This window comes from Myotis nattereri, assembly GCF_964212035.1.
Source record: "Myotis nattereri genome assembly, chromosome: 15".
Lineage (NCBI taxonomy): Eukaryota > Metazoa > Chordata > Mammalia > Chiroptera > Vespertilionidae > Myotis > Myotis nattereri.
The window spans coordinates 39,768,033-39,782,677 of record NC_138090.1 but is presented as its reverse complement, the minus strand read 5'-3'; the positions used below and the strand labels follow the sequence as shown (position 1 = coordinate 39,782,677).

At 50.4% G+C, this 14,645-nt stretch overlaps 1 protein-coding gene across 1 annotated transcript; it reads left to right on the top strand.

Moving 5' to 3' along the window:
• Nucleotides 1-1,181: 1,181 nt before the first annotated feature.
• On the top strand, nucleotides 1,182-9,765 carry LRFN1 (leucine rich repeat and fibronectin type III domain containing 1). Its single transcript, XM_081106724.1, has 3 exons — nucleotides 1,182-1,619; nucleotides 2,028-3,470; nucleotides 8,035-9,765. Exons 2-3 carry the CDS (start codon nucleotides 2,065-2,067, stop codon nucleotides 8,939-8,941), a joined length of 2,313 nt encoding a protein of 770 aa, XP_080962850.1. The 5' UTR covers nucleotides 1,182-1,619; nucleotides 2,028-2,064; the 3' UTR covers nucleotides 8,942-9,765.
• Nucleotides 9,766-14,645: the final 4,880 nt, after the last annotated feature.

The following is a 14,645-nucleotide window of genomic DNA, read 5'->3' as shown; positions in this document are numbered from 1 at the left end:
ACGGTGGGACCCCTGACTGGGCCTCTTTTTCTCTCTTTAGCCCAGTTACTGTCTCCTTCAGTCTCTGCCTCACTCTCTGTCTCTCTATACAATCCGATTCTCTCCTCCTTTCTCTCCCTCTCTCACTTCCTCTCTCCATCTTTATGTCTTAGGCTCTATTTTTTCTTTCCTCTACTCAGTTTTTCTGTCTCTCAATCCCTGTCTCTTCACCTTTCTTTCAGATCTCTCTCTCTCTCTCTCTCTCTCTCTCTCTCTCTCTCTCTCTCTCTCTCTCTCTCTCCCAATCTATCTCTTCCTCCCCTTTGTCTCTCACTGTCTCTTCACCTCTCTCTGAGTCTCTTGGTCCCTCCTGTCCACATCTATAGTCCCTCTCCCCATGGGCTGAAGGATCAGGGCCACATCAGGTCACCGCCCCAAACTGCAGATTCCTGGGAGGTAGGCCAGTGGGGACTGGGGTACAGGATGGAGTGAAAACAGTTTCAGGGATGCCCCCTTTGCATTCTTTTCTCTTCACCCCCACCAGCCCCATGTTGTGATGGGAGCTGACATGTCGTGGGCTGCAGCTGCCACAGGGGAATCCCTGCTGGAAGGTTTTGCCTGGAGCAGAGGAATAGCATGAGTGTGTGAGTGAATGTCTGTGTGGCTGTGTAGGCATGTATGGGGTCTTGTATGTGTCCACAGATGTGAGCACAGAAGTCTGCCCCCTGCTTGGGAGCTCAGAAGAGCCCAGGATGAAACCAAGGTTTGAGAAGGTCTTCCCAAGGCTGAGCAGTGAGACTGATGTAGTTTTCTCAGCCTCTTCCACCTTCAGACTCCCTTTACCTCTGATAAAGGATGGGGGGTGGGGGGGGGCTATTATCCATAACATTTAATGAATACTTACTGCGTGCCGGGCCTGTGCTCAGGGACCCCCTAGAATGAGTTTACTGAACCCTTGCAACAACCCATTGAAGATGGTACAGTTATCCCATTTTATAAAACAGGCAAGTATGGCCTAGTTAGGGGAAATCATTGGTTTGGGGTCACAGAACTAGCAAGTGGGTAGAACCAAGACTTGAACCTGAATCTGTCTGATTTCAAAGCATATATATATGCCATATATATATATATATATATATATATATATATATATATATATATTGCTATTGATTTCAGAAAAAAGGGAGAGGAAGAGAGAGCTAGAAATATCAATGATGAGAGAGAATCATTGATCAGCTGCCTCTTGCATGTCCCCTACTGGGGATCAAGCCTTTGACCCGACATGTGCCCTTGACTGGAATTGAACCTGGGACCCTTCATTCGGCAGGCCAGCATTCAATCCACTGAGCTAAACCGGCTAGGGCCAAAGCACTTTCTTTTAATAATAGTGCATACTTCTATACCTGGCCCATAATGGACACTCAATGATGATAATAACACTTAACATGTATTGAACACATTTTATGTGCCAGGCATTGTTCATAAGTAGTACACCATTCTCATTAATCCATTTAACCCTCACAGAGGTAAGGCCTGTTTTTTTGTTTTGTTTTGTTTTGTTTTGTTTTTTATCTCCTTTTTACAGATGAAGAAACCGAAATTCAGAGAGGTTCAGACACTTGCCCGAGGTCACACAGCTAGTAAGTGTCAGCTGGAATTTGAACCCAGGGAATATGGCTTTGAAATCCATGAATTTAAACCCTAGTTAGCAGTGATTTTTCAAAATGTTCAGTGGGTGCTAAAAGGCCCAGTCAGGGCAGGTGTCACCCTTCTGGTTAGGAGATTATGAGAGGTCTGGGAACCCCTAGGGGAGGGGCAGAGGTGGGGACAGGGCATTCAGGGGTGGGACAATGGTAATTTATCAAGCAGCATTAATATATTACCTATTAACAAATGCATGCCAAGTGAGGATCAGTGCTGTTACTGTCCTACAGAACCTGGTTGTCAGGAAGGGAAGGATCTGGGTCAGACTCCTAGCAGAACATCCCAGGGTAGCCAGGCTGGCAAGCAAGCTCTATGCCTGGGTAACCTGTCTCCTTCTCCTTCAGGTCTTATTGTCCACTCCTCCCAACTTCCCACTGCACCATGGCTCCCGGCCCCTTCTCCTCTATGCTGCTCTTGCCACCACCTGCAGCCCTGTCTTTTCTGCTGCTACTCTGGGCAGGGGCATCTCGTGGCCAGCCCTGTCCTGGCCGCTGCATCTGCCAGAATGTGGCGCCCACGCTGACCATGCTGTGCGCCAAGACTGGCTTGCTCTTTGTGCCGCCAGCCATTGACCGGCGTGTGGTGGAACTGAGGCTCACAGACAACTTCATTGCGGCCGTCCGCCGCCGAGACTTCGCCAACATGACCAGCCTGGTGCACCTCACCCTCTCCCGTAATACCATCGGCCAAGTGGCAGCTGGCGCCTTTGCTGACCTCCGTGCCCTCCGGGCTCTGCACCTTGACAGCAACCGCCTGGCCGAGGTGCGTGGCGACCAGCTCCGCGGCTTGGGCAACCTCCGTCACCTGATCCTCGGCAACAACCAGATCCGCCGGGTGGAGTCGGCGGCCTTCGATGCCTTCCTGTCCACTGTGGAGGACCTGGATCTGTCCTACAACAACCTCGAGGCCCTGCCCTGGGAGGCCGTAGGCCAGATGGTGAACCTGAACACCCTCACGCTGGACCACAATCTCATCGACCACATCGCTGAAGGTACCTTCGTGCAGCTTCACAAACTGGTTCGCCTGGACATGACCTCCAACCGCCTCCATAAACTGCCCCCTGATGGGCTCTTCCTGAGGTCCCAAGGCCCGGGGCCCAAGCCGCCCACGCCACTCACGGTTAGCTTTGGTGGCAACCCCCTGCATTGCAACTGCGAGCTGCTCTGGCTGCGGCGGCTGACCAGGGAGGATGACTTGGAAACGTGTGCCACCCCTGAGCACCTCACTGACCGCTACTTTTGGTCCATCCCTGAGGAGGAGTTCCTGTGCGAACCCCCGCTGATCACACGGCAGGCGGGGGGCCGGGCCCTCGTGGTGGAGGGCCAGGCAGTCAGCCTGCGGTGCCGTGCTGTGGGTGACCCTGAGCCGGTGGTGCATTGGGTGGCACCTGATGGGCGGTTGCTGGGGAACTCTAGCCGGACCCGGGTCCGGGGGGATGGGACGCTGGATGTAACTATCACCACCTTGCGGGACAGTGGTACCTTCACTTGCATCGCCTCCAATGCCGCTGGAGAAGCCACGGCGCCCGTGGAGGTGTGTGTGGTGCCTCTCCCTCTGATGGCGCCCCCGCCGGCTGCCCCGCCGCCCCTCACTGAGCCTGGCTCCTCTGACATTGCCACGCCTAGCCGACCTGGTGCCAATGAATCTGCTGCTGAACGCCGGCTGGTGGCGGCGGAGCTCACCTCCAACTCTGTGCTCATCCGCTGGCCAGCGCAGAGGCCGGTGCCTGGCATCCGCATGTACCAAGTCCAGTACAACAGCTCCGCTGATGACTCCCTTGTCTACAGGTGGGTACTTCAGCCCCAGAGCCTCCTCCCACCTCAAGGGTCCCTTCTCCCTTCTGTCCACTTCCTTGGCCTTCTTGCTCAGCTGGAGTTCTAGATGGCCATACAGAGTTGCTCTATCTTCTTCTGTCTCACTTTCTGTCTCACTGTCTCTGTTTTTCATGCATTTTGCAAATCTTTGTTGAGCACCCACATGAGTCAGGCTGGGCATTGGAGTTATAACAGTGAATGTACCCTGCATATCCCCACTCCCATGGAGCTTATGGTCCATCTTCCTGCTCAGCAAAGGTGTTGGATTGTGTACCTTGTCAGTTAAACATTTTGGAGCATGAAACACACACACATACATACACACACACATTTAACAATGACATTTATATTTATAAATTATATGCCAGTGGTTCTGTATCAACACTTTGGGGACATTATAGAACAGAAAACCAAAATATATAAATTTAAGTTATTTTCATTGTCCACTGGGTTAGAAGCTGTTGCCCTGGTATGGACAGACATTAAAGAGTTACTTTCTCCTGTCATCTCTCTTATTTTCTTAATTTCACATCTGCCTCTGTCTGTCCCTTCTTTCCCTCCTGTCCTTGTTGGGCACCGAGGCCCTGCTCTGTGCTAGGCCTGAGAGCGCTGGGGACACTGGGAGACCAAAAGACCAGTTCCCACCCTCAGGGACCTTATGGCCCAGAGGAAGGAGGCAGCTAGTATTCGCTGAGTTATGCCTTGGCCTTGCAGTGTCCTTCATCTTGGTAGCTTTTTAAGTATGACTCACAGCCATAGCACACAGTGGGCGCTTGGTAAGTGGCTGTGGGCTTTGTGAATGGCTCTCCTTCCTGGCTCTGTCTCCTTCCTGTGCACTACAGAGCACCTGCTGTGTGCTTAATCCCGTGTTTGACTTCCCTTGGTAACGCCAGAGTTTTTAAAGCCGTTTTTGGGAGCCCCATTTTCGGTGTGCTCAGATCTACACCATGAAGGCTATCTCTTGGCCTCCACCTTCACCTTTCCCAGGCTTCTCTTGGCCACAGTCTTGGTACACAGTAGGTGCTTTTCCATTGCTGGCTGAATGAGTAAATGCCTTTGAAAACTTTGTCTCTGTCATCCTCATTTTCTTTTCTTTTAGAATCTGGTTATCAAACACTGAATAGATGCCTATTGCATGTCAGAGTCCCTGCTGGGCCCTGGGGCCCCGAGATAGATCAGACACTGGCCCAGTTTTACAAACATGAGGGCAAACAAATGAACACAACAAAACCCTTTATAAGGTACTACCAAAGATGCTACTTCATTTGATCTTTCCAACTCTGATGTGAAGCATGATGATACCCTTCCCATTTTATAGATAGGGAAACTGAGGCCCATGGAGGGAAGTCACTTGCTCAAGGTTACACAGAAAGTGGCAGAACCAGGATTCCAGCTCTTACCCTTCTAACCCCTAACCCTGACCTTTTTATGTTGAACACACATTTATTGAGTACCCACTGTTTGCCAAACAGGGATTAGTGGAGCTGGATAATACATTTCCATAAATAACTTTTGGGTTGTGACTCTCTACTTTTCTTTCTCTCTCTCTCTCTCTCTCTCTCTCTCTCTCTCTCTCTCTCTCTCTCTAACCTGTGGTCACTACTTAGTGCAGGGAGGTTTTCAGGCCCCAGGCCCAGCATGTATTCAGATGTTGCTTCCCTTCTGTCCCTAGCTAGGCAACAGATCTGGGGGCTCTTCCCTTCCCCTGAGGGCTACAGTTCCAGTCCTCCCTCTCCCACTGCAGATGCCTGCACTATGGTGCTGTAGGGGTTAATTTCCTCACTTCTGCCATGGGTGGAGGTGACATCCAATCAGAAGCCTGCTTTGCTGCTTGCTTGGGTCTTTCAGCCTATCAGAAACATGTGGGCTCAAGCTTTCTTAAGGAGCCAGCCTCTGTCCTTGAAAGGGGGGAGCCCCTAGCAACTGTTTTTTTTTTTTAGGGAAAGGAACTAGAGGAATCCTAGTCTCTCTGAGAGGGGAGATTAAAAGAAAAGGAAGTCTTACAGCCTGGGGCTCAAAGTTGGGAGGTATGAGGTGGAGGGGGAGGAGTGGTCTGTTAAATGGCAGGCAAGGGGAGAGTTGGAGAAGTGGGTGGGTCTTTTAGAGGGAATAGGGCCCTCACTTGAAGCCTTTTGGTTGGAGGGTGGCTTTTGGTGGTGGGGAACCTTCAGGAAGTGGGACAACTGCCGTAAGCTTCAGGACCGGAAGGTGGCCTGACTGGAGGGAAGGTGAAGCATCTGGGAGGTAAGATGGGGGCATGACCTCTTAGAGGAGGTGGAGCTCCTGTTTCATGGTCCCATGCAGATGAAGATGTGGTCCTTGTCTCTGGTGACCCACTAAGACCTTTGTAGGAGAGGAGAGCTTGTGAGGTTGAGTGATGAGCATGTGAATCTGTGTGGCTGTGGCAGTCCCGGGTTAGCCAAAGCTGGACTTGGCCGACTGTGGAAGGGTGTGCCCAACAGAAGGAGCAAGGCCTAGTGGGAATGGTCTTATAGATGAGGGAGGGTGCAACTGGCAGTAGAGTGTGAACCACAGCAAGGGTACTAGCCAACACAGAGTCGAATGAAAGCTAATAATGATGAAATTATTAAGTGCCAGGCTTTGGGTATGTTAACTAATTCATACTCACATCATCTCTATGATGTACTAATTCTTTATATCCCCAATTGGGAGAAGTGAGGCTCAGAGTGGTTAAGAAACTTGTATAAAGCCCTAGCTGGTTTGACTCAGTGGATAGAGCACTTGCCTGCAGACTGAAAGGTCCCAGGTTCAGTTCCAGTCAAGGGCACCTGCCTGGGTTGCAGGCTCAATCCCCAGTAAGGGGCGTTCAGGAGGTAGCCAAGCAATGATTCTCTCTCATCGTTGATGTTTCTATCTCTCCCTCTCCCTTCCTCTCTGAAATAAAAAAAGAAAGAAAGAAACGTTTGTAAGGCCCTAGCCAGTTTGGCTCAGTGGATAGAGCATCAGCCTGTGGACTGAAGGGTCCCAGGTTCAATTCCAGTCAAGGGCACATACCTCAGTGGCAGGCTCCACTTGGGCCCCAGCCCTGGTCAGGGCGCAAGCAGGAGACAACCAATCTATGTTTTTCTCTCACATCGATGTTTCTCTCTATCTTTCCCTCTCTCTTCTAACTCTCTAAAAATCAATGGGAAAAATATCCTCGGGTGAGGATTTAAAAAAAGAAAGAAAGAAAGAAACTTGTATAAGATCGCAGCTAGCAAGTGGCAGGAGAGAGACTCAAATCCAGGCAGTCTGGCTCCCAGGATTGTCAGTTTAACCACTTCTCTGCACTGCTTCTCATTGGAAGGCAGGGGCCTCGAGCAAGAAGGGGGCATGTTTGCTTGGCTACATTTGACCCAATTACTTATTTGGGGTGTGAGTTGGTGACTTGTGGCAGTATAGGGTAGGGTGCACACAGAGAGGTTTCAGGACATGCAAAGAGTGGACCATGGCCCTAGGCACAGTAGGGGAATCCTCCCCAGTGGCTATTGTGGGGTGTGGTGCAGGAATATGTAGTTGAGGGGCTTGGGAATTGTCTCAGAAGATATATGCAGCTAGGAGATGAATTTGCCCAAAGATGGGACGTGCAGATAAAGGGAGTGGCCTGTACACACATGGTTTCCCTGAAAGGACAGGGATATAAGAGGAACTAGAGGGCCCTGGCTGGTTTGGCTCAGAGGATAGAGTGTTGGCCTGCTGACTGAAAGGTTCCAGGTTTGATTCTGGTCAAGGGCACATGCCCAGGTTGCAGGCTTGATCCCCAGTGGGGGATATGCAGGAGGTAGCCAATCAAAGATTCTCTCTGATCATTGATGTTTCTATCTCTCTCTCCCTCTCTGAAATCAATTATATATATATTTAAAGAAGAACTAGAGGCTCAGTTGGTTGGATAGTCAAAGTTGCAGGTTCAATCCCCATTCAGGGCACACACAATAATCAAGCAAGGAATTCAGAAATAAGTGAAACAACAAAAATCAATGCTTTTCTTTCTCTCCCACCCCTCCTCCTCTCTCCCTTCCTTTCTAAAGTCATAAAGACAGGGGGTGTGAGTTGACCACTTGTGAGGGTGGGGCATGCTGGTAGGGGGTGGGGCTTGTAGTAATGGGGCGCCTCAAAGGATGAAAATATGTAGGTAAGAGACCTTGAATGGCAGCTGTTGCTACCCTAATATGGTGAGACACTGCTAGGGGGTGTTTCCCTTTAGGGTAGAGCATAAAAGCTATAGCACTCCTCTCATTCAAGAACTGGGATATGTAGATTATGGAATATGATTGACAGATAGTGTTCTAACTAGGCAATAAGACAGACGGGGTTGGTCTGAGGGCAGGGCATGCAGATGAAAGGCGTGGCCTGTAGCAGGGATCCTGAGACGTTAGAAATTTGTTGCTTGAATGGCTGCTGTTGTCCTGGTAAAGGGTGAGCTACCGGTAGGAACGCACGGTTTGGTTCCCACTGGTCACCATGGGTGGGACATACAGGTGAAATGGCTTGGTTCAGAATAGAGCTAACTCCGCGCTGATCCTGCCCCTTCCCGCAGGATGATCCCCTCCACCAGCCAGACCTTCCTGGTGAATGATCTGGCGGCGGGCCGCGCCTATGATCTGTGCGTGCTGGCGGTCTACGACGATGGTGCCACAGCGCTGCCAGCCACGCGAGTGGTGGGCTGCGTGCAGTTTACCACGGCTGGGGATCCCGCGCCCTGCCGCCCGCTGAGGGCCCACTTCTTGGGCGGCACTATGATCATTGCCATCGGGGGCGTCATCGTTGCCTCGGTCCTCGTCTTCATCGTTCTGCTCATGATCCGCTACAAGGTCTATGGCGACGGAGATGGCCGTCGTGTGAAGGGCGCCTCTAGGTCACCCCCGCGGGTCAGCCACGTGTGCTCGCAAACCAATGGTGCAGGGGCGCCGCAGGCCCCACCGCCAGCGCCAGAATGCTACGTGGCATTACGCGAGGAGGCGACCCCGGCTGCGGCAGCCCTGGCAGTGGAAGCAAAGACCACGGTGGTAGAGACGGCAGCTTCCGCAGACCCAGAGGCCGTCTTTGGACGCTCCCTGGGTGGCTCGGCCACCTCGCTGTGTCTCCTGCCATCGGAGGAAACCTCTGGGGAGGAGCCTCGAGCCGCTGTGGGTCCTCGGAGGAGCCATTCTGGGGCCTTGAGGCCGCCGGCTTCAGCGCCCTCCACTCTAGCTCTGGTTCCTGGGGGGGCACCCGCTCGGCCTCGGCCACAGCAGCGTTACTCGTTTGACGGGGACTATGGGGCGCTCTTCCAGAGCCACAGTTACCCGCGCCGCGCCCGGCGGACAAAGCGCCACCGGTCCACGCCGCACCTGGACGTGGCTGGAGGGGGCGTGGCCGGGGAGGACGGAGAGCTGGGGCTGGGCTCGGTCCGGGCGCGCCTGGCCTTCACCAGCACCGAGTGGATGCTGGAGAGTACCGTGTGAGCGGCTGCGGCGGGCGCCGGGACTCCTGGTGCCACGACAGGACCAACTCCGAGCTGCCCAGACCCTGGGGCAGGACTGGAGGGCAAAAGCACAGCGCCAAGACCTCTGACTGGAGGGGAGGTGGGCCCTTCTCCCCGAGGGGGCGCTGCGGCCTGCAGCTAAGGCTCGAGGCAATGCACCGTGTCCTGGGGAGATGGGGAGCGGCCGCTGGGCTCCTCCCGTGAGAACTCCTCGCCCCCACTTGTCCCTCCCCCAGCGCGCTCGCGGACCTCGCTGGAGCTGGTGCCTTACACAGCGAAGCGCGGGGAGGGGCAGGGCCCCCCCACACTGCAGCACTGAGACACGAGCCCCCTCCCCCTGCCCGGGACCAGGGGCAGGGACGAGGGGCCCATTTCTTGTATCTGGCTGGACTAGATCCTATTCTGTCCCGCGGCGGCCTCCAAAGCCCCACCCCGAGCCCATTCACCTCTCTGATCCCGTAGGGTCTGGCTTGGGGTCCCCTTTTCTCTGTCCCCCTCTTTTGTGTCTATCCTGCTCTCTGTCTTCTCTGTCTTATGTCTCTGCCCTTTTCTATTTGTCTCTTTTTTCTCTGCCCCGTCGTCTCTTCTCCTGCCCTCCCATGTTTTGTCCAGTCTCTTTGTCTCTCCGGGATTACCTCCCCCCACCACACATTCTCCCGGGCAGGTCCCACTGGAAGGACCAGACTCCCTATTCCTTCCTCTTTCCTCAAGGAAATCCCCACATGAATAAAGTCCAAAACAAAGTCCTCCTCCCCACCGGAGCCAGGACCCCCGCCGCAGCAGAATTAAACTTTTTTCTGTGTCCGAGGGCGCTCTACTGACCTCTGTGTGTGCCCCTGTGTCGTGTGTGTGTGTGTGTGTGTGCGTGCGTGCGTGCGTGTGTGTGTGTGTCCTAGATTACAGCATAAGGGTGAAGTGAGACTGCAGGAAAGATGGCTAACTGGGACCAGGGAGACTTGCAGACAATTTCCTATCCTCTGAGAGATTTAAAGGTGGGAAATAATAATAAAATGATAATAGCTAACATTTAGTGAGTGCTGTGTGCCAAGCACTTAAGTAATTTAATCCTCACAACAACCCTAGAACATATTACAGGTATCCCATTTTGCAGATGAGGAAATTGATGCTCAGAAACATCTCAAAATCACATAACCAGAAGGTGGCAAAATTGGGATTTGAAAAGGCAGGCAGCCCGACTTCTGAACCTGTCCTCTTAACCACAGAATTCTGCTGAGCGGTTAGTGAATGCTCATTCCACATACAGGCATTGTGCTAAGCACAGCTCCTCTTTCTGAGGTTGGGCAACTGTCCAAGGTAGGTATCTTTGGTTCCATTTTATAAACAGGAATCTGAACCAGGAAGAATTGAAGTCACTTGCCCAAAGATCCCCAGTGAGAAAATAATGGAACTGGCAGTTTGATCTCAGTGTCTTATCTGTTCTATCACTACACTATGTTGCATCTAGAGGCTGGGGAATGACCCCAGTGACCTTAGCTGAGCGTAGGTATACCAAGCCAGCCTCGTGAGGGAGGGAGGAGGGAAAGAGCTCATTGGTTACTGCCTGGAATATGAGGGATTGGGAGTGGAGAAGGGGTCTGCTTGGAGCACAGAAGATGGTATGGGGAGGGGAATTTCAGTTAAGGCAGAGGATTGTGGCTGGGGAAGGAAAGTCGGTTGAGGGCTACCCTAGTCTTGGAGGGCGCTGCAGTGAATACTTCCTGATCCTGGAGAAGGAAGAGACTTCATGCTAGCCAGGGGCCCCCTGAGGCCTGGGGAGGAGGAGAGAAAGACAGAAATAGAAACAGCAGGAGGAAGGGGGAAGATCTGGGCAGACAGGGTGGGAGGCATCAAGGACAAAGGCGCCAGAGAATCACAGGCCAGGAGGCTCCCTCACCCAGTGACTTAGCCACACTTATCTATCTTGGTCATCATGACTCCTGGGTACTGAGGGCTTCCCACATACTAGGCACTGTGCTCACAAACCCTCCCTGGTGCATGGGCAAGGTGGGGGGTGGGGGGGGGGGCGGGAAGGGAAGGGACATCTGTAATATGTGGGCCCTCTCAACAATAAAGATTGAAAGAAGAGCATGCAACCCAGCACCAGGCATATAACATTCACAAAAGGAAGTTACGTTCATAGTAAGCATGATCACATTTATACTCTGCAGCTGATGTGTAGTGTGTGCATCTATGTTTCTAGAAGAAGAAATAATTTAGAGGTTCAGGAGCTTGCCCAAGATCATAACAGCCAGTAAACAGCAGAGTTGTGATTAGAAAGTTTACTGCCTTCAAATTCTGCATACCTAATCATCTGACTATATTGTCTGAGTCACCCGATAAAACTTTATTGAGCATGTGCTATGTATGTGGCTCTGCATAGGAGATACAGCAGTGAACAAAATAGACAAAATAAGAAACCCCTGTGGTCTAGTCAGTGTGGCTCAGTGGTTGAGTGTCGACCTAGGAACCAGGAGGTAAGGTTCAATTCCTGGTTGGGGCACATGCCCGGGTTGTGAGCTCGATCTCCAGTAGGGGGCTTGCAGGGGTAACTGATCAATGGTTCTCTCTCATTGATGTTCTATCCCTCTCTCCCTCTCCCTGAAATCAATAAAAACATTATATATATAAAATAAAGAAACCCCTGTCCCTTGGGGGGAGGCAGTAAACAAGCAAGTAAATATGTAATGCGTGTCTGGTGGTAAATAAATGTCTTAAAATGAATGAAAACAGGGTGTTGGGACAGAGAATGACTGGAAGGTGTACTTTAGATGGGGGAGGAGGGAGTATCAAGAAAGGTGATATTGGAGCTGAAGAAATCCATTCTGAAGAGATCCATTGTGGGAAGAGCATTCCTGGCAATGAAAATAGCATGTGCAAAGGCCCCGAGAAAGGATTGTGCTTGGTGTGTTGGAGGCATTGTGCCTGGACTGGAGTGGGAGGAGAGCAGGTGGGAGAGGCAAGCAGGGAGCAGATTCTGCAGAAGCTTGTGGTCTGTGGTCAAGAGTCAAGATTTTATTCTCAGAGCTGTGGGAAGCCAAAGAAAGGTTGTGAGCAGGGGTGGTATATGGTCTGATTTCTGACCCCAGCTGTGGGGTGTGCCTGCCTTCAAAACAAAATCAGAAACTGTCATCTCAGAACATGGCATCCATCCATCAACATATTTGGGGTCCACATGGTCCCTGGTTTAGCCCTTTGGAGGACATCCACCACCTTCTTTCTCCTGTAACCCTAAGCCCTTTGTTTAATAGAGAATAAATGCCAATGATATGCTCTTCAAAATTGAGAGCTTTAAAACCAAGGAACAGGTACAGCAATGAGAGAGGGCATTGGATTTTCCAAGTGGAGTGTATGAACATCTGCTCTGTGCCTGGCCCTGTGCTGGGCACTGTAGACCCAGCAGTGACCAAGATCGATATAATACCTGCCCTCCTGGACAGACAGATGACAATAGGACTGTGATGAGAAGAAAAGGAAACTGTGGGAGCCCAGAGGAGCTGCCTTACCCCACCTGCAGGCTCAGGGACATATATTAATCAAAGTCTTTTGGTAGCAAGTCACAGGAACATAGCTTAACAGAATAGATCTAAGAAGCAGAGTTTATTGGCTCATGTAACTGGGAAGGAAATGACCCACAAGGAACTTGGCTTTAGAGACTGGACCCCAGACTCAACTCCATCAAGACACTTTCCTACTCATTTCTCTGTTTGTCTCAGCTCATATTCATTCCTTTCAACTGCATGTGCTGGGAAAGCGGCCATTTATTTGCAGACACAAACCCAATCCTTCCAGTACCATAGCCCAGTGGGAAAATGGCAAAATCTCCAGTACAAGTGAAACAACAACATCCCAGGGAAGGTCTCAGATTGGCCTGATTGGGGTCACATCAGTCCAGTGATTGGCCAGGTAGGGGTTGGTTTAGCCCTCAGCATTCGGGTGTCCAGGTTGGGTGGCCTGGGAGAGGGGAGTTGCTAAAGAAATTGTTTTTTAGGTTGAATCATATGAAATTGCCAGTTTTGTAGGTCAGAAATGGCAGAATATTGGCAACTTCATATGGTCGATCCCAAGTTCTTACCAGATGGGAAAGCTTTTGGGCCTGTAAAGTAATATAAATCCCAGTGGACCATTCCGAAGGGTATTTGGAAGAGGAAGTGATATTAACAGACATAGGGATGAGTGGGTATCAGCCAGGTAAAGACATGGTGGTGGCGGGAGAGTAGTAGGGCATATTTCAAGCAGAGGAAACAGCTTATACAAAGGCCTTCATTAGGGAAGATCAGAGAAGGCTTGTCACTGTGATCTGTAGATGGGGTAATCTGACTGAGCAAACCTGAGTCTTGTGTCCAAGCAAATGAAGGATTGAGAAAGTGAGCTTTAGCAGGAGAAATGGATGCTGAGCAGGTAAAACCTAAATATATCCAGTTCAGAATTTCTTTTTAGGCCTTTGCTTCTCCAAGTGGATCTGTAACCTTATTTTTATTACAGCATTCATACCGAAGAGGGCTATATGCCTGAACCCAGACATGTCCTACAGGATTCAAATTTTTATTATCAAATATTAATTGACCACCTTCTTTGGGGTCTGTGCTGGGCATGCAGAGATGGATTTGTGAGGATTCACTTGGCTGCAAACAGAAAACTCAAGTACACAACTAAATTTGGTTTTCTTACTGAATAAGAATTCTGGAGTTAGGGGGGTTGGGGTTTGGTGCAATGGCTTATTGATATCAACAAGGACCCATTTCCTACCCTTCTGTTTTATCTTCCTGAGAAGGATAGATTCATATTCTAGGCTTGTTGTCTCATGATCACAAAATGGCCATCAGAGGTCCAGGTCTTACATCCTCATACCAATGAACTAAGAAGGAAGGAAGGGAACAAATGGAAATTCTTTTTTGTGTCAAGGAAGAAAAAATTCTAAAATAATAAGAGTAACAGTAATAAACACATGTATCAAAAATTGTTTTAAATTCATTATACGAAGTAACTAATTTAAGAAGCCTTTGCCGTGGCTGGTTTCCTCAGTGGTTAGAGTGTTGGCCCACGGACAGGAGGGTCACAGGTTCGATTCCAGGTCAAGAGTGTTTACCTGGATTGCATGTTTGATCCCCGGCCCTGGTCAGGGCATGTGGGGGAGGCAACCAAACATTGTGTTTCTCTCATGTCAATGTTCCTCCCTCTCTCTCTTTCTCTCTCCCCCCTTCTTCCCTCCCTTCCACTCTCTCTAAAAAAAAAAAAAAAAAAAAAAGAAAAGAAAAAAAATCAATGGAAAAAATAATCTCAGGTGAGGATTTTTTAAAAAAGGAAAAAAATGGAGCCCTTTACTCACATGACCATTCCAAACTGCAAGGGAGTCTGGGGAAGCAGGTGCTGAGGAAGGGGAAAGAAATTTATGCCCTGGATTGGACACCTTGCCGCCCCCATCCAAATTGGGGTTCTGCCACTTACAAACCATATAATGCAGTGGAGTGGCTGTGGGATTGTATGTAATTTCTAGTGCATGGCTGTCCTCCTGTCTTTATCTCCTAATTGAGAAAACATGAGAATGCAAAGGTCTGAGAGTTATAGAATTATGGGAATGATTCTGAACAAATAATGTGAACAAAACTCAACCATTTAGAAATTTCAGTGGGTTACTCTTGGTAATACATTTCTTGTGACATGCCTCACAAGGGACTGTGGTGTAT